At 39.1% G+C, this 25690-nt stretch overlaps 2 protein-coding genes across 3 annotated transcripts in view; both read right to left on the bottom strand.

Moving 5' to 3' along the window:
- Nucleotides 1-316: 316 nt before the first annotated feature.
- On the bottom strand, nucleotides 317-3138 carry tubb4b (tubulin, beta 4B class IVb). Its single transcript, XM_059516211.1, has 4 exons — nucleotides 2979-3138; nucleotides 1945-2053; nucleotides 1737-1847; nucleotides 317-1518 (listed from the first exon to the last, which is right to left on the bottom strand). The coding sequence occupies exons 1-4, from the start codon at nucleotides 3033-3035 to the stop codon at nucleotides 458-460; spliced, it is 1338 nt and encodes a 445-aa protein (XP_059372194.1). The 5' UTR covers nucleotides 3036-3138; the 3' UTR covers nucleotides 317-457.
- A 643-nt stretch (nucleotides 3139-3781) lies between these two features.
- The window catches only part of aup1 (AUP1 lipid droplet regulating VLDL assembly factor), a 28208-nt gene continuing 6299 nt past the window's right edge, over nucleotides 3782-25690 (bottom strand). The window contains exons 5-12 of one of the 2 annotated variants that reach the window (XM_059516213.1): nucleotides 22127-22199; nucleotides 19771-19844; nucleotides 19252-19318; nucleotides 16374-16479; nucleotides 16108-16251; nucleotides 5830-5981; nucleotides 4467-4555; nucleotides 3782-4254 (exon numbers count right to left, since the gene is read on the bottom strand). In XM_059516213.1, coding sequence (XP_059372196.1) covers nucleotides 4209-4254; nucleotides 4467-4555; nucleotides 5830-5981; nucleotides 16108-16251; nucleotides 16374-16479; nucleotides 19252-19318; nucleotides 19771-19844; nucleotides 22127-22199 — 751 coding nt within the window. In that variant the 3' untranslated portion in view covers nucleotides 3782-4208. Of the gene's footprint in view, nucleotides 4255-4466; nucleotides 4556-5829; nucleotides 5982-16107; nucleotides 16252-16355; nucleotides 16480-19251; nucleotides 19319-19770; nucleotides 19845-22126; nucleotides 22200-25690 lie in introns of both variants that reach the window. The other variant, XM_059516212.1, reaches the window with a different exon arrangement.

The raw sequence follows: 25690 nt of genomic DNA on the forward strand, positions 1-25690 counted from the left end.
CCTGGAGATCTACCTTCTTGCAAAGTTCAGCTTCAACATACGTAAACCGATCACTTAGGATCTGATCGAACACTTGATAACTACAGACAGGTGTGTTTGAACTAACCTCTGCAGGTAGGTAGATCTCCAGGATCAGGCACCAGTCTTAAATTTACAAGACAAATGGTTTGTACCTGGGCTGCATTTCCAAGAAGCATCATTAGCCTAAGTTTTAAGCTTACAATACAACTTCAGGCTCAGCTTTGATTTATAAAATTCATCTATTTGAACTCGAGATCTTCCTTTAAAAATAGAAAGAAAAACACTAGTAAACCAGTCAGGTTCTTACATTGGTTTTATTAACATGAGAAGGTACAACTGAAGGTGTAAGTGACAGGAAATGCAGTAAGGGAAAAAAAACTGATGTAACAGGACTTGAAAAAGGAAAAGACATGGAAAACGAAGCAGAATGGTTAATTTAAGCAAGCTCTTCTTCCCCCTCCTCCTCAAACTCCCCTTCCTCCTCAGCGGTGGCGTCCTGGTACTGTTGGTATTCGGACACCAGGTCGTTCATGTTGCTCTCAGCCTCCGTGAACTCCATCTCGTCCATGCCCTCTCCTGTGTACCAATGCAGGAAAGCCTTGCGCCTGAACATGGCCGTGAACTGCTCGGAGATTCTCTTGAACAGCTCCTGGATAGCAGTGCTGTTGCCAATGAAGGTGGCGGCCATTTTGAGCCCACGGGGTGGAATGTCGCAGACGGCGGTCTTGACGTTGTTGGGGATCCATTCAACGAAGTAGCTGCTATTCTTGTTCTGAACGTTGAGCATCTGCTCGTCCACCTCCTTCATGGACATGCGGCCACGGAAGACGGCGGCAACGGTCAGGTAGCGGCCGTGACGAGGGTCGCAGGCGGCCATCATGTTCTTGGCGTCGAACATCTGCTGGGTGAGTTCGGGAACGGTCAGTGCGCGGTACTGCTGACTGCCCCTGCTGGTCAGAGGAGCAAAGCCGGGCATGAAGAAGTGCAGACGAGGGAAGGGCACCATGTTCACCGCCAGTTTTCGGAGATCGGCATTCAACTGGCCGGGGAACCTCAAGCAGGTGGTGACTCCGCTCATGGTGGCAGAGACGAGGTGGTTGAGGTCACCATATGTGGGTGTTGTGAGTTTGAGAGTGCGGAAGCAGATGTCGTAAAGGGCTTCGTTGTCAATGCAGTAGGTTTCATCTGTGTTTTCCACCAACTGATGGACAGACAGTGTGGCGTTGTAGGGCTCGACCACAGTGTCTGAGACTTTAGGAGAGGGCACCACGCTGAAGGTGTTCATGATACGGTCAGGATACTCCTCACGGATTTTGCTAATGAGGAGGGTGCCCATACCGGACCCCGTTCCTCCACCCAAAGAGTGAGTGAGCTGGAAGCCCTGCAGACAGTCACAGCTCTCCGCCTCTTTCCGAACCACATCCAAAACGGAGTCAACCAGCTCCGCTCCTTCAGTGTAATGGCCCTTAGCCCAGTTGTTCCCAGCACCACTCTGGCCTACCATCAAAAAAAAAAAAAAAGGTCGGAAGTTTAGTTACATCTGTGCAAAAGGAAACTAGATCCATATCAGGTCACAATCTGCCATTCAAATTTTGTTCCGAGCCGGTGCAGGATCAATCCTTTCCAAATCGAATGTCCCAATAAACATTTGACAGTCAAACTCCGCTTTAGGGTGCATATTTGTAAAAAAAACAATAAAAAAAACAACCTCTTACCGAAAACGAAGTTATCTGGTCTGAAGATCTGACCAAATGGACCGGACCTCACAGAGTCCATTGTACCAGGCTCCAAATCCACCAGAACAGCACGTGGAACATACTTTCCACCTTAAAAACAAAAAACAGAGTTTTAGGTCAAACCAAGTGTGCATATGCAAGTTGTCATGTGAAGTGACCTTACAAAAGGCATGGTATTTCTGCTCACCTGATGCTTCATTATAATAAACATTAATTCTGTCCAGCTGAAGGTCACTGTCGCCATGGTAACTGCCTGTCGGGTCAATTCCATGCTCGTCACTAATGACTTCCCAGAACTGTAACAAGATGGATTCAAAAGTAGGAACAAGAAAGTTAAGATTTAAAACGTTTTTGGACCTTGGACAAATATATTCAGATGAGAGAGAAAAAAAAGCCTAATCCAATATTTAATGACCAGCGCTTCCCGTTAGTCGAGCTCCGGACTTGTAAAATGGAGTTTGCCAAGTCACCGGGGCCATTTTACATCACCCAGGAGCTTAAAGAAACAGCGCAGACAATGCAAAACTAGAGTCACGAATATTGGTCTCGTTTATTGCTCAGTGCTACAGAATCCTTCAAATCAGGTCTCTACATGGGGCCAGAACGGCATTTTCGTCATATTAGCGTTCCCGCACTTTTCCATCAGCTGAACCAGATACAACCGGCCACATTACGACACGTGATTCTTCCAAGCGAATCGACTCGTTTGAATGGTTCGCGATTCGCTTGCGTCAACACTCCCCAAAGTGGGGTGACATCTGTTGAAGAGCAAAAACTCGAGCAATTCGGCTCTACCAAATCAAAAGAACCGATTCACTGGCGAATCAGATATTACACCGGTCAGGCGCGGCCAACACCCTAAAACTAACGCATTGTTTCACCATTACTTCATTCAAATCGCCCTGATTTTTCGTGAAATATACGTCATTTAAAAAAAAAAAGCCAGTTTTCGTCTGAACCGAGAACTCAAAAAAAGACCTTATTTTTAAAAACTTGCGTGTGAGATTAATTCAGGACTGGAGTAGCTTTAAAGTGAAATTTAAAAATGATAACCACCATCGAAGTCAAGATGGTGTATGCTCTATACATTTAAGACCAAACGCATAAACTATAAATAAAATCGCAGCTCTAAACTCCACGGATTAGTTATTTTTAACCACAAAAGCCTAATCGTTATTTAATACAGTACGATTAAAATATATACATTTGTTCGGTTCATACCTTAGCACCAATCTGGTTGCCGCACTGTCCAGCCTGTAAATGCACAATCTCCCTCATTGTCGATTATTTGCTTGCTTAACAACACAAAACGTAACTGAAACAAGCCCCTTCTCACTCAAAACCCTCGACAATGAGATCGTAATATCAGACGTGCTCCTACTTATTCAGTCTGGAGAAATCACCTACATTTTCTTCATTCTCATTGGTTGCTGTACGCCCTCCCCAGCATTCTCACTGGCTCTCTTGTGTGCTCGTTGTTATGATTGATTCGTACGGGCATTGACGTCACTACAAGTGCCTTATAGCTATTGGATGGAAAGGAAGCGCGGTTATAACGGCTCTAGACATTCAAAGCGCTAATCTCCTAAAATCAAACGTTTTTGTGAAATAGGAGGGGCTGCAGGGATATTATTTTCCAAAACGTGGTTGCTGGTAAAGAATGAAATCAGGGCTGATGTCATTTTGAGTTTAACCTTACTATTTGCACCTCACTCACCACGTTGACAAAGTAAAGATAGTTATTTTATATGGCAGCAATAAATAAATAAAAATCGCTAATAGGTTTAAAGCTTATCTATTAAGCGTGAGCAAATGTGTAAACAAAGATAACCACAAACAGTACAGTCATTTAATGTCGTGTATAAAGGGGTCCTGAAAAACAATCTTTCCAAAAAGTGTTAAAGATTATACAAGCTTTATGCCCAGTCTTTATGCCTAGAAATGTACACCAATCTCTCCTGACCACATTTTCATTAAAAAAAAGGCATCAATACGATGCATTAATAGACACAAGGAGAGTAGTCTTTGCATTTCTATATGATTTTTAATATCTTTAAAAGCTGATATTGCATCAACATGTATCCTTGACAACATAATGAACCAAGTTGTTTTAGCTCACTGTCATATGTTTCTGATCCCCTATTCTCTACCCAAGGACCTTATAAAAATAATATGAAGTGTGGTCACTGGTTCTTAATACAAATTTTTTACCAAAATATTTTTTTTTCTGTTGCAGAGAGAAATAATAAAAAGACATGCATGATTGCCATGCAAGAAGATTTACAAAGGAACAAAACAAGAAAAGAAAAAATCCAGACTTCTCTCAGCATGTTTGGTAAACTCAAATATTGTTTCATTCTGGGTCAACTCTATAATTTTTTCTTTGTCTATGTGGATTTTGTGTTAAGCAGTCTTTCCTAAACAACTCCTCGGGTGTGTCTTTGTCCACGGTCATAGATCGTCCTGTTTTTTCAGTCCATGTTTTTCAATGTATCGTCTGCGGGTGGGGTGAACAGAAAGAGAATAAGATTACTCAAAAGAAAAATACAACTGGAGTGCAACATACCTTATTACACACACACAAAAAAACTTGGTTGATACTGGCATAGAATTGATTTCAGGCACAATGCCGTTGTGTGCCAAACATTTCAGATATGTCTAAAATGCAACACGTTTTAATTATTATGTTATGGATTTTAAAACAATTACCTTCTTGCATATTCATATAAGGCTTCTTTTCTTTCATGTAGAGACATGTGTCTGTCTATGGGTGTTCTTCCAAAAGAACTGGCAGCTGGCTGTTGATGAATACACAGACATATTTATATAAATATCCTGTCAGACAAAAGGCTTTGATTAATATTTATAGATAAATTCACTAATATAGGCTATGCAAGATGGAGGCCATTGTGCTGTTCACGCAGGATAAGGCCAAATCCAAAACACAGAGCTTGTTTCTTTGTGGGGCAATGAAGTATTCCGCGTTTCCAACGAAATTACCAAGAAAATTTGTACCAGGAACTTGTTTCCTCCCGGACCTGTTGGTTTCTGTGTTTCCACCGCGGTGTAAAGTACCGGGAACATTATGCAAATAGTCTGGTGACGTAGGTCTGCGCGTTTTTCTCAATATAAAGTACGCTGATTTCAGACTTGCATCCTCGGTAGTTTAGACTTTGCGCATTCGACTCGGGAGTGTGATGTCTGCGACGACGCAAATCCAGTAATTCTGCAACGTATTTGATAACATCAGTCAGCTCGCCTTGGCTACTGCAATTTTCCTCACTGTACATTTACAATAAGACTAATTATGATATCAAATATCACTGCCTCCTTTCGTTTTTCCATTTAAACAATGGCAGCAGAAATGTACTTAGTTAAGGGAAATGTGTATATATACAGCCATTAGAATGAAATGAAATATTATATAAATTACCTCTTTTTATTTTAATTTCAACATATGGATAAATTGAATACAGGCCAAAGATTACCTGTTAGATTTACCCAAAACAAATTATATTTTATGTTTAACCACTAAAGAGACACCAGAGACAGCGGCAACATATCAGAAGGTCTAGCCGAGGTGAGGCTGCTCTCGGCGGATACATGAGGACTGAGCTCTCGCTGATCATGTGGAGCTCATGTCTCCGAGCTCGGCGAAACACATTTTTAAATAGGCACTGTCTTTATAAATAAAAGATTTTTAGTTTTAAACAGCTACATTCTCACCTGAAATACTTTTAAAATTACATTTCATGACAAAATAACAGTAATATTTTGAAAATGATCCGAATAAATGTTGGTCGAAATCACAATGCTGTGTGAACAACCAATCAGCATGTTTAGCGCCCAAGTCCCGCCCCCGAAAGTTCCATAACTTTGAAAAAGTACTACCTCGCCAGCAGGGACTTTCTGAGGGCCATTTTTTTTTACACGGCTGTATAGTGCAGATCTTGTGTAATAAATGGTCTTCATTAATATGGGACAAGACACTTTTGGGACTTTGACTAAAGTTTGTCTTGCTCCTGCATTTGCTTTTCAGTTTTTCAATGGTTGATTTGAGGGTCAACTGTACCTTCAAATTGGGTGTGGATGGTGTTACAGACGGAGTGGAAGAAGCTGCTTGTTTAGCTGGACCTGAAGGTGTGCCCACAGCCACCTCCGAGGTGAACTGGTCAGTATTCTCCAGCAGGTTGGTTATGGTTGTGTCCACACAATTGGTTTGCACTGTACAGATACAATATCAAGGGGTTACTTAAACCAAAACCATACTTGATGAAATTGCATTGCTTACACCCAAGGAACCAGCTTTGGATTAGTCAGGTCAAGTCAAGTCACCTTTATTTATGTAGCGCTTTAAACAAAATACATTGCGTCAAAGCAACTGAACAAAATTCATTAGGAAAACAGTGTGTCAATAATGCAAAATGATAGTTAAAGGCAGTTCATCATTGAATTCAGTGATGTTGTCTCTGTTCAGTTAAATAGTGTCTGTGCATTTATTTGCAATCAAGTCAACGATATCGCTGTAGATGAAGTGAACCCAACTAAGCAAGCCAGAGGCGACAGCGGCAAGGAACCAAAACTCCATCGGTGACAGAATGGAGAAAAAAACCTTGGGAGAAACCAGGCTCAGTTGGGGGGCCAGTTCTCCTCTGACCAGACGAAACCAGTAGTTCAATTCCAGGCTGCAGCAAAGTCAGATTGTGTAGAAGAATCATCTGTTTCCTGTGGTATTGTACTGGTGGTCCTCTGAGACAAGGTCTTTACAGGGGATCTGTATCTGGGGCTCTAGTTGTCCTGGTCTCCGCTGTCTTTCAGGGCAGTAGAGGTCCTTTCTAGGTGCTGATCCACCATCTGGTCTGGATACGTACTGGATCCGGGTGACTGCAGTGACCCTCTGATCTGGATACAGACTGGATCTGGTGGCTACGGTGACCTCGGAATAAGAGAGAAACAGACAAATATTAGCGTAGATGCCATTCTTCTAATGATGTAGCAAGTACATAGGGTGTTATGGGAAGTGTTCCCGGTTCCGGTTTACCCAATTAATGCAGCCTAAAAATCCTTTAACGGATTTGGATATTAAAAGCATATTAGTATGTTATGTGTAAGCCAGGTTAAAGAGATGGGTCTTTAATCTAGATTTAAACTGCAAGAGTGTGTCTGCCTCCCGAACAATGTTAGGTAGGTTATTCCAGAGTTTAGGCGCCAAATAGGAAAAGGATCTGCCGCCCGCAGTTGATTTTGATATTCTAGGTATTATCAAATTGCCTTTTGTTTTGAGAACGTAGTGGACGTAGAGGATTATAATGTAAAAGGAGCTCATTCAAATACTGAGGTGCTAAACCATTCAGGGCTTTATAAGTAATAAGCAATATTTTAAAATCTATACGATGTTTGATAGGGAGCCAGAACAGTGTTGACAGGACCGGGCTAATATGGTAATACTTCCTGGTTCTAGTAAGAACTCTTGCTGCTGCATTTTGGACTAGCTTTTTGGACTAGCACAGGGAAGTCGTGGCCTAATGGTTAGAGAGTCGGACTCCCAATCGAAAGGTTGTGAGTTCGAGTCCCGGGCCGGCAGGAATTGTGGGTGGGGGGAGTGCATGTACAGTTCTCTCTCCACCTTCAATACCACGACTTAGGTGCCCTTGAGCAAGGCATCGAACCCCCAACTGCTCCCCGGGCGCCGCAGCATAAATGGCTGCCCACTGCTCCGGGTGTGTGCTCACAGTGTGTGTGTGTGTTCACTGCTCTGTGTGTGTGCATTTCGGATGGGTTAAATGCAGAGCAAAAATTCTGAGTATGGGTCACCATACTTGGCTGAATGTCACTTCACTTTCACTTTCACTTTTTTCAGCTGTAGTTTGTTTACTAAGAGTGCAGAACAACCACCCAATAAAGCATTACAATAATCTAACCTTGAGGTCATATATGCATGGATTAACAGTTCTGCATTTGACATTGAGAGCATAGGCCATAATTTAGATATATTTTTGAGATGGAAAAATGCAGTTTTACAAATGCTAGAAACGTGGCTTTCTAAGGAAAGATTGCGATCAAATAGCACACCTAGGTTACTAACTGATGACGAAGAACTGACAGAGCAACCATCAAGTCTTGAACAGTGTTCTAGGTTATTACAAGCAGAGTTTTTAGGTCCTATAATTAACACCTCTCTTTTTTCAGAATTTAGCAGTAAGAAATTACTCATCATCTAATTTTTTTATATCGACTATGCATTCCATTCGTTTTTCAAATTGGTGTGTTTCACCGGGCCGCGAAGAAATATAGAGCTGAGTATCATCAGTATAACAGTGAAAGCTAACACCATGTTTCCTGATATCTCCCAAGGGTAACACAAAGCATGAAGAGTAGCGGCCCTAGTACTCAGCCTTGAGGTACTCCATACTGCACTTGTGATCGATATGATACATCTTCATTCACTGCTACAAACTGATGGCGGTCATATAAGTACGATTTAAACCATGCTAATGCACTTCCATTAATGCCAACAAAGTGTTCAAGTCTATGCAAAAGAATGTTGTGGTCAATTGTGACAAACACAGTACTAAGATCCAATAAAACTAATAGAGAGATACACCCACGATCAGATGATAAGAGCAGATCATTTGTAACTCTAAGGAGAGCAGTCTCAGTACTATGATACGGTCTAAATCCTGACTGGAAATCCTCACATATACCATTTTTCTCTAAGAAGGAATATAATTGTAAGGATACCACCTTTTCTAGTATCTTGGACAGAAAAGGGAGATTCGAGATTGGTCTATAACTAGTTTTTTGGGGTCAAGGTTTTTTGATGAGAGGCTTAATAACAGCCAGTTTGAAGGTTTTGGGGACATATCCTAATGACAATGAGGAATTAATAATAGTCAAAAGAGGATCTATGACTTCTGGAAGCACCTCTTTAAGGAGCTTAGATGGTATAGGGTCTAACATACATGTTGTTGGTTTAGATGATTTAACAAGTTTATACAATTCTTCCTCTCCTATAGTAGAGAATTAGTGGAACTGTTCCTCAGGGGGTCTATAGTGCACTGTCTGATGCGATACTGTAGCTGACGGCTGAATGGTTGCAATTTTATCTCTAATAGTATCGATTTTAGAAGTAAAGTAGTTCATAAAGTCATTACTGCTGTGGTGTTGGGAAATGTCAACACTTGTTGAGGCTTTATTTTTCGTTAATTTAGCCACTGTATTGAATAAATACCTGGGGTTATGTTTGTTTTCTTCTAAAAGAGAAGAAAAGTAATCGGATCTAGCAGTTTTTAATGCTTTTCTGTAGGGTAGGTTACTTTCCCGCCAAGCAATACGAAATACCTCTAGTTCTGTTTTCCTCCAGCTGCGCTCCATTTTTCGGGCTGCTCTCTTTAGGGTGCGAGTATGCTCATTATACCATGGTGTCAGACTGGTTTCCTTAACCTTCCTTAAGCGTAAAGGAGCAACTGTATTTAAAGTGCTAGAAAAGAGAGAGTCCATAGTTTCTGTTACATCATCAAGTTGTTCTGAGGTTTTGGATATGCTAAGGAATTTGGATACATCAGGAAGATAACTTAAAAAGCAGTCTTTTGTGGTAGAAGTGATGGTTCTTCCATACTTGTAACAAGAAGTAGAATTTACAATTTTGGCTATATGAAGTTTGCACAAAACTAAATAATGATCTGAGATATCATCACTTGGCTGCATAATTTCAACACTATCAACATCAATTCCATGTGACCGTATTAAATCTAGAGCATGATTTCGACAATGATTAGGTCCTGAAACGTGTTGTCTTACCCCAATAGAGTTCAGAATGTCTATAAATGCTGATCCCAATGCATCTTTTTCATTATCAACATGGATATTAAATTTAATAAAGTCTGTATGGTGCCCTGGTGGCCTGTATACAGTAGCCAGTACAAACATAAAAGGGGATTTATCATTAACATTTGTTTCTCTGGATAATGTTATATGAAGCACCATTACTTCAAACGAGTTATACTTGAAACCTTTTGAGAAATCCTGAAAACGTTGTCATAAATTGTAGCAACACCTCCCCCTTTGCCTTTTAGACGCGGCTCATGTTTATAACAGTAATCTTTGGGGGTGGACTCGTTTAAAATAATGTAATCATCAGGTTTTAGCAAGGTTTCTGTCAAACACAGCACATCTATATTATGATCAGTGATCATATTATTTACAAAAAGTGTTTCCGTAGAAAGCGATCTGATATTCAATAAGCCAAGCTTTATCATTTGTTTATCCGTATCTGTTTTTTATTTGTTGAACCTCAATTCAATTGTTAATCTTAACTTGGTTTGGACGTTTTTTGTATTTTCTAGTTCGGGGAACAGACACAGTCTCTATAGTGTGATATCTAGGTGAAAGAGTCTCTATGTGCTGAGAATTAACTGACCTCTGTGACGTGAGGCAGTTAGCAGACGGTCGGTTTAGCCAGTCTGTCTGCTTCCTGACCTGGGCCCCAGTTAGTCAAGTATAAACACTAAGACTATTTGCCATATTTCTAGAGAGAAGGGTGGTGCCACACCAGGAGGGATGAAGACCATCTCTTTTCAACAGGTCAGGTCTGCCCCAAAAGCTCGTCCAATTGTCTATGAAACCTATGTTATTCTGTGGGCACCACTTAGACATCCAGCCATTGAGTGATGACAATCTGCTATGCATCTCGTCACCACGGTAAGCAGGGAGGGGACCAGAGCATATTACAGTGTCTGACATCGTGCTTGCAAGTTCACACACCTCTTTAAAGTTATTTTTAGTGATATCTGACCGGCGAAGTCGAACATCATTAGCGCCGGCATGAATAACAATCTTACTGTATTTACGTTTAGCATTAGCCAGCACTTTTAAATTTGCCAAGATGTCAGGCTCTCTGGCTCCCGGTAAACATTTGACTATGGTGGCTGGTGTCTCTATATTCACGTTCCATACAATAGGATCACCAATAACTAGAGCACTTTCATCAGGTTTCTCAATGGGTGCATCACTGAGTGGGGAGAACCTGTTTAATGTTTTGATCGGAACAGAAGAGCGGTGTTTTGACCCACGACTACGCTGCCTCACTGTCACCCAGTTGCCCTGCTGCAGGGGCTCTGTTGCCGGAACCGAACAATGTACAGGAACCCCTGAGCTAGACGCATCCAAAGCCGTATCTAGAGCCCTAACATTCTTACTGTCCTCAATTAAAGTTTGGATGCATGTCTCTAATTCTGAAATCTTCTCTGTCAGCCTAACTAATTCCCTGCATTTATCACATGTGAATCCCTCATCAGCGACAGAGATAGATAAACTGTACATGTGGCAAGAGGTGCAAATAACAATAGCAGGAGAAGCCATTACTCACCATGCTTGATGAAATATTCTTACTGCGGTTGTTTGATGAACTTGTGAAAAACTGGAGCGAGAGAGAGCAGAGGAGAAAAGAAAACGGCGATAGGTTCGAATGAAAACGCTAATGACAACCTAATGAGTGCTAACGCTTTGCAGGTGTACTGCACTCATGGATATAAAATAAAAGTGAATGATCAAAATGAATCTGAATAGATTGATCGATAATATCAGAAATATGGTGTGAATGAAGTTATATTTTATCACTTTAAAAAACAGAGAGTGATAGTACGATAAAGATTCTAAAGAAGAAGAAAAAAAAATAATAGAAACAGCTACACGGAGCTACGACTAGCAACAGAAGGCCAACAGGAAGTAGAGAAAACACGTGACCTACGCATATGTGGAAGCCACTGAAGTGTATAATGGCACATAAGCTTTTTGATGAAAATTAAGTACATCTAAATTAAAGGAATAGTTCATCCAAAAATGTTGCTGAATATTTGCTCACCCTCAGGCAACCGAAGATGAAGATGAGTTTGTTTCTCTGTCAAAACAGATTGGGAAAAATTTATAATTAATTCACCTGCTAACCAATTGATCTTCTGTAGTGAATGGGTGCCGTCTGACGGTTTGAAGTTAAAACATCTTAATGAAGAATTTGTTTCTTGCAAAGGCGCAGCTTTTCTATTCACAATATGCTAACTGATGGACTGTAGCCTTGTGGATTACTTGTGTTTATTATTGTGATGTATTTAGAAGCTGTTTGGACAGAATCTATCAAATATCACAGCCAATTAAAACCGTGTGTGGGCAGGCTCTCTCTGGAAGCATGCTTTCGCAACGAAATGGATACATTTATAATCCAATCCATAAATATTAAACCTTTTTAACATCATTAAATGTACATACTGAGTGACTGATAAAATCTTTGTCACGGAATACAGTTCGCATTGAGTTAAGTTTTAACGTACATATTAGCTTTAATTTATTTTCAAGATCTGAGGTAAACCATATTTTGTTGCTTTCAGTAAGGCTGTAAGGTCACGCAAAATTATATTTTAACTCATATTAGACATGTTTAATTTAGAATAAAAGTGGGGTGTGCACGGATAGTCGAACATTCGAATATTCGTTCTGCTCTAATTATTCGATAAATAAAAATTAAATTCGAATTTCGCAAAAAAAAAAAAAGACTTTCTGTGATTCTCCATAGCATATTTGAAGATGTATGCAAGCAAAAAATAATTAATGAATAAGGGGCCGTTCACATATTGCGCCTAAAAACGCGTGGAAAACGCTAGGCTGGCCGCTTTCTCCTCCTTTCCAAAGCGCTCGGGCAGAAGCGCTCCTGAGGCCTCTGCCGTTGCTAATCAACAATGACGCGCTCTCTCCATGAAAACGCAGAAATTTCAGCAAAGGATAAATGGATTTGCAGCACAAAAAAACGCTTTCAGTAGCTCTGCTACTAAATTTATTTCAAAATGGCAATCCATATACAGCTATGATCAGCTGTTCCTTTATCTTGGCTGAGCTTTCAACGTTGTTTTTACGGGAAAGGAGCTGAATGTTTAGTTCTTGTCACATGACCCACGGTGCGCTTGCGGCATTCTGAAAAGTTGAGATGTTTTTGACTCGATGCGGTGCGGACGCGCCTGGAAAAAAACGGAGCGTCTGATGCGCACGCGTCGCTTCCATTATAAGCGCGCATACCGCGCGCCTACATTGGAAATAACGAACTTGAGCACGAAAAAGACGCGGTATGTGAACGGCCCCTAAGAACTGCGGTCTTCTACAGTCCTTCAAATATGCCGTGGAGAATTACAGAAAGTGACCGCATTCAAGAACATTGTTGCAGCATCTCTCAAGCAATGAATAAACACCGCTAACTTGGAGAATGCAGTGAAAACTCCTCTTCGCTTCTGCCCTAGACCCTCGGCACAAACATCTCAGGTTTCTCAATGAAAACATGAGAGAAGTAAGAAAAAATTTTTTTTTTGAACATTATCGGAACATTTTCCTTGATGCGAGTGGTGCGGATGCAGCCGCTGTCACCAACGATGAAGAGGATGCAATGCCCACTCGTCGGAAAAGGCTGAGCCAGTTCTTCAGCGATGATTATAGAGAGTCCAGCCGAGACGAGTGGGAACAGTTCTTGCTGGAGCCATGTTTTCCACCAGATGGGGATCCCATTCAGTGGTGAAAGGAAAACACGAAGCGCTTCACAAAACTCATTCGCTTAGCACACCGTTATTTGTGAGTCCCGCCAACGTCTGTGCCGTCAGAGCTCGTTTTCTCTGCGACCGGCCTTATTGTTAACAGACTAAGGAGCCGACTTTCCCCCGATCATGTTTACATGCCCGTATTTCTTAACAAGAACATGTAAAATAATAGAAAAAAGGCAAAAAAGATTTGCTGACAGTTTCAAAGTTAAGTGTAGGCTACGTTCTACAATAGCCTAATTGCTGCAGGCTGCTTTACGTTTTTTCTTTGTTCACTTTTTTTTTTTTAATCTGTACTTTTGTTTGTTTGCACGCATTGCTAAAGGTTTTCTATGGAATGATATTGCGGACTTTATTCAAAAGGCATTGCAAATTGTATTTGCAATTGCGTTTTCAATTTGTGGACGCATAAAATGTGACATAATCCAAACGCAAATGCAAATCGCGCATTACCGTTTTCATTTTCGATTAAGTGAATGCACAGTGTCTGCCAAATTTAAAATGGAAATGCAAAGTACGTTTGCAATTGTGTTTCCCATATCTTAGGAGCTTTGAGCCTGGCATATTTAAATAGCAATATTAATTACCACATTTGCCTTTTCACTCTCTCTGCACTGTGCATGTAAACTGCCAAAACTCAAATGGAATCGCAATACCTTTTGCATTTGAATTTCCAACGTCTACACGGAAACCTGTCAATCAAGTGACAGGGGTGGGGCCGTTTTATTGGGCGTGTTTGCATTGGGAAGTGACGATCGTACTAAAATGTAATATGTTTTTACTAGGGTAAATATGAGTTAACGATAGTGTTTATAATTAAGCCACAGTAGCCACAAATGTACAGTTGTCTTAGACGAATTCTCCTTGATTCAGCAGCTGCACGATGTACAGCAGAGAGTCCTGTCTTGAATCTAGAGATCTGGTGCTACTTCATTGTAGCTTGGTAGCTCAGTGGTTAGTGACTATCATCTCTCACGACATACAGTCTTTTAGCGCGTGTTCGAAACCCGGGCCGACACAGACGTTCTTTATTTTTTTGTTTATCCTACTAACTTCAGCCGCCAAACGGGCGATCATACAGTGAGGAAAATTGCAGTAGTCAAGGCGAGCTGACATGTTATCAAGTACGCTGCTGTTTGCAGAATTACCGGACCTGCGTCCTCGCAGACATCACACTCCCGAGTCGACTGCACAAAGTCTGAACTACTGAGGATGCAAGTCCGAAATCAGCGGCTGAAGTTAGTAGGATAAACAAAAAAATAAAGAATGTCTATGTCTGCCCGGGTTTCGAACACGCGCTAAAAGACGGTATGCCGTGAGAGATGACAGTCACTAACCACTGAGCTACCAAGCTACACTGAAATAGTACCAGATCTCTAGATTCAAGACAGGACTCTCAGCTGTACATCGTGCAACTGCTGAATCAAGGAGAATTCGTCTAAGACAACTGTACATTTGTGGCTACTGTGGCTTAATTATAAACACTATCGTTAACTCATATTTACCCTAGTAAAAACATATTACATTTTAGTACGATCATCACTTCCCAATGCAAACACGCCCAATAAAACGGCCCCACCCCTGTCACTTGATTGACAGGTTTCCGTGTAGACGTTGGAAATTCAAATGCAAAAGGTATTGCGATTCCATTTGAGTTATGGCAGTTTACATGCACAGTGCAGAGAGAGTGAAAAGGGAAATGTGGTAATTAATATTGCTATTTAAATATGACAGGCTCATAGCTCCTAAGATATGGGAAACACAATTGCAAACGGACTTTGCATTTCCATTTTAAATTTGGCAGACACTGTGCGTTCACTTAATCGAAAATGAAAACGGTAATGCGCGATTTGCATTTGCGTTTGGATTATGTCACATTTTATGCGTCCACAAATTGAAAACGCAATTGCAAATACAATTTGCAATGCCTTTTGAATAAAGTCCGCAATATCATTCCATAGTTTTCAGATACAAAACACGATGTGTAATGTTCAAGCTTATTGTGTGTAAGCTTGTTCAAAATGACGGAAACAATAAATGTTGCTGAAAAATAACGTCTGTCTCATTAAACTTAATTTAAATAAACGAATATTTGAATATTCGTTTTTTGTGAGCTCAAATATTCGAATTTGATATTTGCGGAAAATGCCCATCCCTAGAATAAAACACATACCATATTTTCCGGACTCTCGTGGCTGTAGACGGTAATGTTTTCTCTTGGTTCTTGGTTCTAAATAAATGCGACTTATAGTCCAGTGCGACTTGTAGTCCGAAAAATACGGTAATCACCTGAGATTATCTATAGTTTGTATGTTGTTGTTCTAGTTGCGACGTCGCAGAAATAGAAACTGTTTCTAAATTAGAAATTTCATGTGTCGCCTCTAGTTAGGAAAAAAAACTCTGATTGACATGGAAAAGATACCTTTTGTTGCACGTCACGTGTGCAAATATGCAAATATTTTCTTCTTGGATAAGAAATTAAAACTGCGTAATTGAACGCACATGTTATTTTATGCAGGATTTTAGAATTTACTCGCATCTTGGCATTTCCATCCATTGTTTTTTTAATGCAATATGCCGAAATTTGCATAAAAATAGGTGAATGAAAAAATAGCAAGTGACAAATCTGTAAACTGTCCTGAACATATTTCATCGGGCAGTCCTTATTTTTCGAGCCCTGTCTTGGATCGGGAGTACATTTTTAGCAAATTTTCATTATTGGGTCATTTACTCCTAATAATAATTCATGTTAATTCAAAGCATGGAGGATGACATACACAAGTCTCTGGTGATGACCGATAACGGGACATCAGGCAGCACCTCTTTCACCTGCTGCGCCATACGTGCTATTCGTATGTCTTCAGCTCCTGCATTTGTGCCCAGGAAACCCTGTGCCACTGTGCGAGGTCTGGCTCCCAAATCTGAAGACAAAAATTTTCATGTTACACTACAAGAATAAATTCATCTACTATATAGATTTGGTTATCTAACTTAATGGATATATACATCATAATTTCTTTCTCACCATTGAATCCGTTCTTACTTGAATGTGCAGTCTGAGCGGCCGTGTGTCTTTTCCTTTTGATGTGCTCTGCTTTGTCTGCTTTAGTGATCTGTGTGGAGATCACGCCCAGCTCGGTGGCCAGCAGCTGATGAAGGGACACAATGGACATTATATCAAACAACAAACCAAACCAAGTCAAAGCTTTGAACTGGACAAGATATAGATCTGAAGGTTAGGCAGATGAAAAGCCATGTCAGCAGACAATAAGATAATAGTTTGTTTGAACCTTCTTAATGGTAATTCAACTAAATATGACATTACTGGAAAATGGTTTCAAATCCATTCAATTTCAAGACATATCAGAAAGTGTTAATTGCTACAGGAGCATGACTCACAGATTTTTGAACAGGCTATAAGCAGAGGATCGGTAAATGCATTTATGTGCATTTCAAATGACACATTTCAGTAGGACTAATGCAATAATTCTTGTAAGAATTATTTAGTCCAACTGAAATCTTTTTTTTTGTAAAAATCAGACTAACAGACATAACACTACCATTCAAAAGTCTTCAGTGTCACATAATTCTTCAAAAATCATTCTAATATGCTGCTCAAGAAACATTTCTTATTATCATTGTGTAATAGGGAATGTGTGTAATATTTTTTGTGGACACTTTTTTTTCAAGATTCTTTGTTCAAAGTTCAAAAGAACAGCCTTTGTTTAAAAAAAAGTAATAAGCTAAATTTTATCAATTTAATGCATTTTTGATCAACGTAAAAAAAAAGAAAATAAATTTTGAATGATAATGTCAATACGATGGTAGCTTGGCTTCGTCCAATATTTATCCGTGGCGATTGGTTATGGTTCATTCACACTGCCAGTGATTTTCCGGAATCTATGCGTGTTCACACCTTAACACAAATCCCGTAATGACATATGACATTACAATGTGATGGGTTCTGTTTCACTTAAGCTGGCAAACGATAGGCACTACCTGATCCCTACTTCATTAAAGTTTGCACATATTTTTTCATTTTTTTGGTTTTGGCTTTTGTTCACACAGAGCTTATTCTGGGACTGAACACAGCAACGTTACTAGGTCCCCAACCCGGGATTGATCCTGGAACCAATCCCGCGGGATGTTTGCGTTCACACAGAAGGCACTCCAGCAATTTTCCGGGACCAACGTGCAATGTGAAAGGGGCTCATGTTAATCAGACTAAGGAGCCGTTTACACGTTTTCAGCCAAAAACGGTAAACTTTTGTTTTGCCTGTACGTTTACACAAAAACTGCGTTTTTGGGACTGAAGACATATTTTTGAAAACGGGTTTTAAAGTGCAAGTTTTTGAAAACGGCACAGTTATCGTTTTTGAGTAAGCTGATCATATATGTTTGATCAATTTAGCCTTCTAAAATCATCATGACTTGCCTTAAACAAAATCTATAGATATACTAAAACAGTCCAAGCATATAACAATGTTTTAACGTTAGACTCAGATAAATGTGCACTATATCCAATAGTTTGCGCAGAGACGCTTCAAGACATGGAGACAGCAGCGTGATCACTTGCATTTTTTTCAGTAGATACGCCATCATTTTTGCTCATAAAAGGTAAGAGTAATACATCATTCATAACTGTAAAGGGTCTACTTTTATTTTTGTTCACTCACAATATCAACAAACTTTGTACTTTTATAAAACAAAGAAAACAAACATGCTGCGCTTTTTGCCATCTGGTCTTGAACAGGAGCGCTTCAGAAAATGAACCGAAACTCAGCAAATACATGCCTCACAGATATGATAAATATATCTATAGAAAACTTCAATTTACTACTTAACGAAATAAAACGTATCGAAAACAAAAACTCATCTTGGGTGAGGGGGCGACGCCATCCACAAACAGACGTACATCGTCTACTGATATAAGGCGTTTCATTGCACTTTAACAAGTAATCTGAATGGCATATATATGTGCAATATTTTAAACTAGCCCTCACTAACTGAGTTTATTGCCACAGTTATGTTAGAATGCATCTCATTCTTGTTTCTGTGGCGGTGCGTCAGACTCGTCATGAGGCGCGTGGTCCGGAGCGCTGTATGACTGATGGCATCAGTTCAACTCAACTTACTCCAAATATATGAACTTACCCGTTTTGAATACTTTATATTTAACATGTTCGTTTATGTCCAATATTAGTGAATTAGTAAATGAAATCTACTATTGATTTTCACCGTTGACTGTTTTTGCAGAACATTTCAACAAATTTAGCAAATTTGTCACAGGATGCGTGATATGACAGTTGCGTCCGACTATATATGAACTAGCTGTTTTAAATACAGTATTTTTATATTTAACATTAGTTTATCAGTATGTTTGAAAGTATATTTTTTCAATTATTGGTGATCTCATAGGCTCTCTCTTGCACACCTGCGCGGTTTAAAACACCAAATACTTCTGCTATGACAAGAACAAAGAGTCTCTCTCTTGCTCCACCCATGCACAATAATATCGTGTATCGTCAAACTCACGGGCTGAGGAATTGACGATTTGAAAAATTACCATATCGCCCAACACTATCACATACAACATATAATGATCAATTCCCTACAGGTACTGTTTACTAACAAGGTGACAGCGCCAACTACTGGCCTGGCAAACGTAGAAGAATGTTTTTGGACATGTTGCGGATATGTATAAATGCGAATCGTTTGGAAAACTTTGTTGTGTATAGGTTCAACTTTTTTTAAACTTTTCCACTTTTAACTATATCGTTGTATTGTAAATGTGACTACAATCACTGCACATTGCAAAAAATATAAATAAAAACCATCATGGCAAACTGCCACCATGCGAAATTTGACAGAAAAAAAGACACAGAATGCAACACAAAAAGATAGAAGGAAAAGTGTTTTACCTCTTGTACTTTGATGGCAAATTCTTGATGGGATTCACCATCTTCTTTAGACAGTAGTGGAAGCCATCTAGTTGAAAGCATTTCAAAACAATTACACCTTACATTTTTGTACAGATCTATTCAGAATGATGCAATGCTTCTTGCAATGGTTCTTCCTTTATTCACTCAAATTTTACAACATTAAACATTGTCATTAAACATTTGTATCTATTCTTAAAGGTCAACATTATATAAAACTAAATTTTTGCAATGGTGTGAAAGTGTTTACTAACCAAATATTCAAAAGGGATAGTAATGAAGTTAATATATTTTACAACAGGCAAGTATGCACAAAAATTCAGGACTAAATCTGAAACTGTCAATCTTATAAGCTGCATGCCTAAGACTCCTGAGGCTATTAAATACTAAAAAGCTTCATTATTGTCATATTACCAGTGCTGGCCTGTCGACAGCAGCAAGAGAGGATTGTACATTTAAAATACTGCCACTGGACAAAGAAGAGATTGTAATATGTAGTACCTTACATGGTACACTGTGAACGGTATAAAAAAGGTCCATAGTAGCTCTGTCAGCCATGAGGATTCTGGTATGTTCTGAAAAAAAAAAATCAAAGAAAGACCTTTTATATCATCCCAGATGTTAGTGTTTAACAGAACACAGTTAAGTGAATGTAGATGATTTGACACTTATTATATACACATACTTTTACTTTCACAATGCAAATATCCCTTTCCAGTTGACAGAAATAATTTACAGAGCTTCAAAATTAGGTCATTCAAAAACTGTCCGGGAATTACCATCACAACCATAAGCACATTAACTTATGACCGCCCACATTTACATAAAACACTTATATACAGTATTGAGAATCACCCCCATGCCATCCTGAACCACAGTGCGAGCTGCACTAGCTGTTTTCACATGCAAACAGGTTAGCAAATCGTAACAGAGGTCATTTCAATATATGACTTAAAGCTACAGTAGTGTTTAACCTCTGTATGCAAGAAAGCCTGGTAGCAAATAAAAAGCTAAAAACTGTAGAATATCACTACTGTACTATACAATAACAAAACCAAGTGATGACATGACAAACAAAACCAAAAGACTTCAGGCAAGATCAGGCAATTAATTTTTCCAGTTTAATGGCATTAAAAATATTTAATGCTGTTTATGCATGGGCAGAGCCACCCTATTCCCAACAACTGTCTCTTTTTTCTTGACAAGAATTGTGTTTATTTAAAGGCAAAACATTTTTACAACTACATCAAATGGGAGACTATTCAGACTGACACTCCACTACACCTCAGCGCGAGGCAGTAGTCAAACGAGCGCGGAAATGCTACATATTACGAGGGAGCTTCAGTAGATCATCAATGGACTTTGGTCAGATGAGATGTTGTGATGGCCATATTATGTCAGTAAAAACTATTTTTTTCTGCCCTGTCAGCCTTTATATACTGTGCTCGTAAGGCATGCTCTTAAACTGTAGACACAAATCCGGTGACGCGTGCTGTAGCCGGTTTCATTTTATTTTAAAGTGCGAATGAAACTACGAGCATACATGTCAGATCTGCGTCATGTTCAGCATTGGCCACTCTTAAAGTAATAGCAGCCAAATAACAAAACAACTCAGCTGCTGTGATGTCTGTTAATCAAAGAACAAAAGAAAAATCTGGATAAAAATGACTTTTGAAGCTTTACGAAATCATCTATTTAATTTTGAATTTAGTGTTTGATTATTTTATTCAATTTCTGTACACTTCTACTGCTGAAGTGCACAGGTAGCTAAATATGACATTTATTATAATGAGTTTGTGAAATTCTTTTAAGTTAACTTAAATTAAAAAAAAATATTTTTTAAGTTAAAATTAATAGCTCTCAATTACACTGTAATGGTGTATGGCTATAGTCAATCATAAAATATTATGGGGGAAAACAATTTCATAGAGACATGAGAAATATTGGTCTCAATGATACTCGCCTTCAGTCATAAAAAAGATGGCATTAAACAAATATAGAAAATATACTGTTTATGTTGTTTCTGCATTAATTTGAAGATCCAATGTTAAGTTTTCGTAATTTAAAATTTTATTTAAAAACTTTAACATTATTTGGGATTAATTGCAATTGATTTTTTTTTTAATCGATTGACAGCACTAAAAAAGTAGGCAAAAGTGTAGGCATGTTACCAGAAAAAATAAGTATCTTCCAAATAATGTTACATGAGTATGATTGTTTTTCAATGCATAAATTGGATCACACATAAATATCAAATTTTGCCTTGTTAAGGGTGGTTTCACCACTGTAGAAAAACCACCCTGAAACCTTTTAAATTTCAATATGGCCATAACGTACGTGGCATCTAAAAGACTGAAAACCCTGATACAATACAGCAGCTGAGGGAATAGATCATAAACATACTCCAATGTTCACCCAAAAATAAATAAACCCATTTTGCAATGCTGTAATGGGAGCAAGAGGTCACTATGAGCCGATGTGTCTGCATTTCACAGTCCATCTTTCTACTGTATAGTCAATCACTTTATCAGAACTGCTATAAATATCCTCCTGATGTGTCACACTCACACAAAGACCCTCTTATGTGCTTAAACAGGAACTTGAGGATGGAAAAAAGATATGGAAACTCTAGACAAGATTGTTCAGTCACATTTAAATGCCTGGGTGGATGGTTTTACAGCAAAGTGATTTGCAGAAATGACAAGAGCAGCCATGACAAAAACTATGGGTCGAATTACATACACATTCACTACAATCAGTTTTTTGTTGTAATGTTTGAGAATATAAAAGGGTCACATCCATAATGACCAATCATTTGTCAACAGTGGATTACAGAAGAGGTTTTGAATGTAATTACCACAGATATGAAAGGCCTCTTCACCAGCAATGCCACAGGCTGGATGGTGTCAGACATAGCGAAAGGCCAAGAGCTGAGGAGAGAGTAGAAGTTGGTCTTTTAAAATGGTGTCTTTCTTAAAGAGAAAGAGAATGTTGTATTTTAAAAGCTAATGGCAAAGAGGGTGTCAGCTGATTTACAGGCAGTAAAGTCTAAACCTTGAGGATCAGTAAAGACTTATCACACCTTAGTAGGGCTGGGTATTGTTCAAAATCTTTCGATCCGGTGCCAATTCCGATACCTCAGTTTCGATACCGGTTCCTAACGATACTTTTTTCGATACCATATGTTTTAAAATCCATTTCAACATCAACACAAATACATTAAACACAAAACTTTTATTTTTCACCTTAAAACAAATTCTGGTAACACTTCACATTCAGGATAACATTATTAATACAACTGGTTGTGCTTTTTGGATAGGGGTGTGCCAGCAGACACTCAGGATTGGTATCAATCCTAACTTGGCCAAAATTAACAAAAATCCACAACATGAACATATTATAAATAAACAAATGATATTGTGTACGTACAGGCTAATATTGAACCAAAAGGAATGTAAAAAAAAAAAAAAAAAAAAACTTTTTTTAGTGCAAAATCAAACTGCATTTGTGGGTTAAAGAACATTTCATGACTTATCAGACAACTGTACATTTGCGGCTACTGTGGGTTAATTATAAATGCTATCGTTAACTCATATTTACCATAGTAAAAACATGGTACATTTTCTTTAGTTTATAATTAACCCACAGTAGCCACAAATGTACAGCTGTCTGAGAAGTCATGAAATGTTCTTTAACATCATGAACCATAAAATGTAGTCATCGTTCTGCTATGGTTTATTTTCATAATAGGTAAACACAGGTCACATTTCCTTGATTCAGCAGCTGTACGATGTGACGCCGAGAGTCCTGTCTTGAATCCAGAGACCTGGAGCTGATTCGGTGTAGATCGGTAGCTTGGTGGTTCATGACTGCTGTCTCACAGCGCGCCGTCTTTTAGCGCGTGTTCGAAATCCGCGCGAACACAGACGTACTTTATTTTTATTTTTTTGTTTATCCTACTTACTTCAGCCGTGAAACGGGGTGATCATACTAATAACTTGTAATATTTACAAGAATATCAGAGTCATGCAATGAGCATGCCTGCGTTTATTAGACACTTAATATCACGTCAGTTGGTGCTTTCAGAATCGCCGAATCTGCTGCCGTTGTTCCAGCACATCTGCAGTGGAGACCTAAACCAGGAAGTTGGTCGCCAGATAACACGGTAACCAGTAGTGATGTTTGATACCACTGGTTTCCTATCCGATCCGATACCAAGTAAAATCAAGGCGAGTATCGGCGATACCGATCCGATACCGATACTTTGCCCAAAAATTACTGTTTGGGAAATTAAAGTAACAAGTAACGTTAGTGTACTCAAAAGTGTCACTTCATACTGAATACGAGACATATTATGGGTTCTTCTTGTTTATTGATGAAGAATTATCATACAAAAAAAGAGCCAACTTACATATTTATTGACAGCATCTGAGCAGCATGTATATCTTAAAACGCCTGCTTGAACATCTTAACATAAAACAATAAACATTCACACTTTATGGTTTAGTGACATGTTAATCCGGTCCCCTAGAAGATTTTTAACCTTCCCTCTAAATTTCTCTCATTCACAGGTTTTTGTTTAGGAACAACAACATATTAACAGTTTTTCCTTTGAGTCTGCTCCTTTTTTTGCTCACAACCTCGCCTGCCTTTGAAAAGATTCACATTTTACTCCAAGCTGAACTATTGCAGACATTTTGGTCATTTAATTATTTCATTACTTATTTATTTACTTTATTTTAGTAAAATGTGTCCCTGAGATAATCGCACATCAATTTAGCCGGCCCAGATTTAGTTAGGTAAGGTTATCTGCAGAGTAGATCATTTAAATTACATTGACAAGGCTGCATTGGACTTTACAGTACGTTTGCCAGGAAAAGTATTTGATAGGTAAGAAGACAGATAATATTGTATCAGTAGAATAATACTCAGTTGTATTATTCTTCGTCTCATTTGTTTTGACTGATGGTTAAATAAAAATTTCAAAATGTGGGTTCTGACAATTATGAAGTTATTATGGTACTTCTCTAATTATGTATTGTACTAGCCATTTCAATTTGAGTCACAGCATTTTTTTTATAAAATAGAAACTGTATGTATAACCAAAGTTCTAAAACAAATTTGTTTTAAGAAATCAGGGAACTGCCGTTGTTTTATCATTGTCACTAAAACCCAAGCCCCCAAAATACAGCCACATCGCCTCATTTTCTCCCTAGTCTGTACCTGGATAGGGCCTGCCTGCTGCACCAAAGGACTCTGAAAGCGATGTCTGTCTCGCCCTAGCAGCACCTGTACCTCTCCTTTCCTCCTCCTCTGACCGCCTCGTCATGACGTCGTCATATTCTGTCTTGTGATTTATATGTAGATGTTTGATTAGGTTTGTGGTATTACCACAGTACCTCACTGTTTTGTTACACGTGTCACAAACCGCATCGTTTGAGTTTATGGAAGTGAAGTAGCTCCACACGTAACTTCGCTTGCGTTCAGCCATATCCAATCCCCCGGACTGACACAGCGTGACTGAACAACAACATGTGCCAGCAGCGGACTGAGTGTGAGTGGCTGCTTGCGACGCGTGCTCTGCACTGCAGCCAGTTGTACAGTGCCATATTACGCTCATGACTTGGCAGGCGGAAGAACAAGTAGTTCCGACTAAGTTGGCATTATTCAGATAAACGAGGGTAATTGTGGTTACTTTCCGCTGTCTTTCTATTTCCAATAAACTACATATTTGCTCCAAATTACTGAAATATCGATATTTTGATAAGATAATCGATTCTAGAACATATAAAGCTGGTATCGGAGATATCGATATTTTAGTATCGATCCGCACATCACTAGTAACCAGTTAAACCGTAACACCAGCTTTGGTTGCAATACTCTTTAGACCTCTTTGGCATTGTAAAACGGAAATTTGGCACCGAAAGATAAATAATTTTAACATAAGTTTTTCGTTCAATACCATAAAGGCATCGAAGTTCGGTACCCAGCCCTACACCTTACACCCTTCAAGGATGCTTAGCGAGGACCTGGCAATCCTCCCAGAACAGATCAACATTTAATCACCAGAGACTAAGTATTAAAGCAGTCCTTACTAACCAAAAAATATTTATATCAGGCACCTGACCGTCTATGCACAGTATGGTCACATTTAAAACCAGATGAGACATGACAAACAGTATTCATGGTATTTTTACATTAAATTTGTTGTACATTAAAGACTTGTCTGATATCTTTTAGTAAAAAAATAAAATAAATAAATAAAAAAGAAAGTGACGTGACATACGGCCAAGTATGGTGACCCATACTCTGAATTCGTGCTCTGCTTTTTTAACCCATCCACACAGCAGTGAACACACACACACACAGTGAACACACACCCAGAGCGGTGGGCAGCCATTTATGCTGCGGCGCCCGGGGA

Source organism: Carassius carassius, chromosome 29 (assembly GCF_963082965.1).
Source record: "Carassius carassius chromosome 29, fCarCar2.1, whole genome shotgun sequence".
In the NCBI taxonomy this organism is placed as follows: Eukaryota; Metazoa; Chordata; class Actinopteri; order Cypriniformes; family Cyprinidae; genus Carassius; species Carassius carassius.

What these genes read in the sequence shown, in the direction of transcription:
- tubb4b (XM_059516211.1), bottom strand. Translation starts at nt 3,035, where the DNA reads ATGAGGGAGATTGTGCATTTACAGGCTGGACAGTGCGGCAACCAGATT. An exon ending in GCAACCAGATTGGTGCTAAG is followed by an intron (nt 2,054 to 2,978) that starts GTATGAACCGAA and finishes ATCTTGTTACAG; the next exon opens with TTCTGGGAAGTCATTAGTGA. An exon ending in ACCAGATAACTTCGTTTTCG is followed by an intron (nt 1,519 to 1,736) that starts GTAAGAGGTTGT and finishes TTTTGATGGTAG; the next exon opens with GCCAGAGTGGTGCTGGGAAC.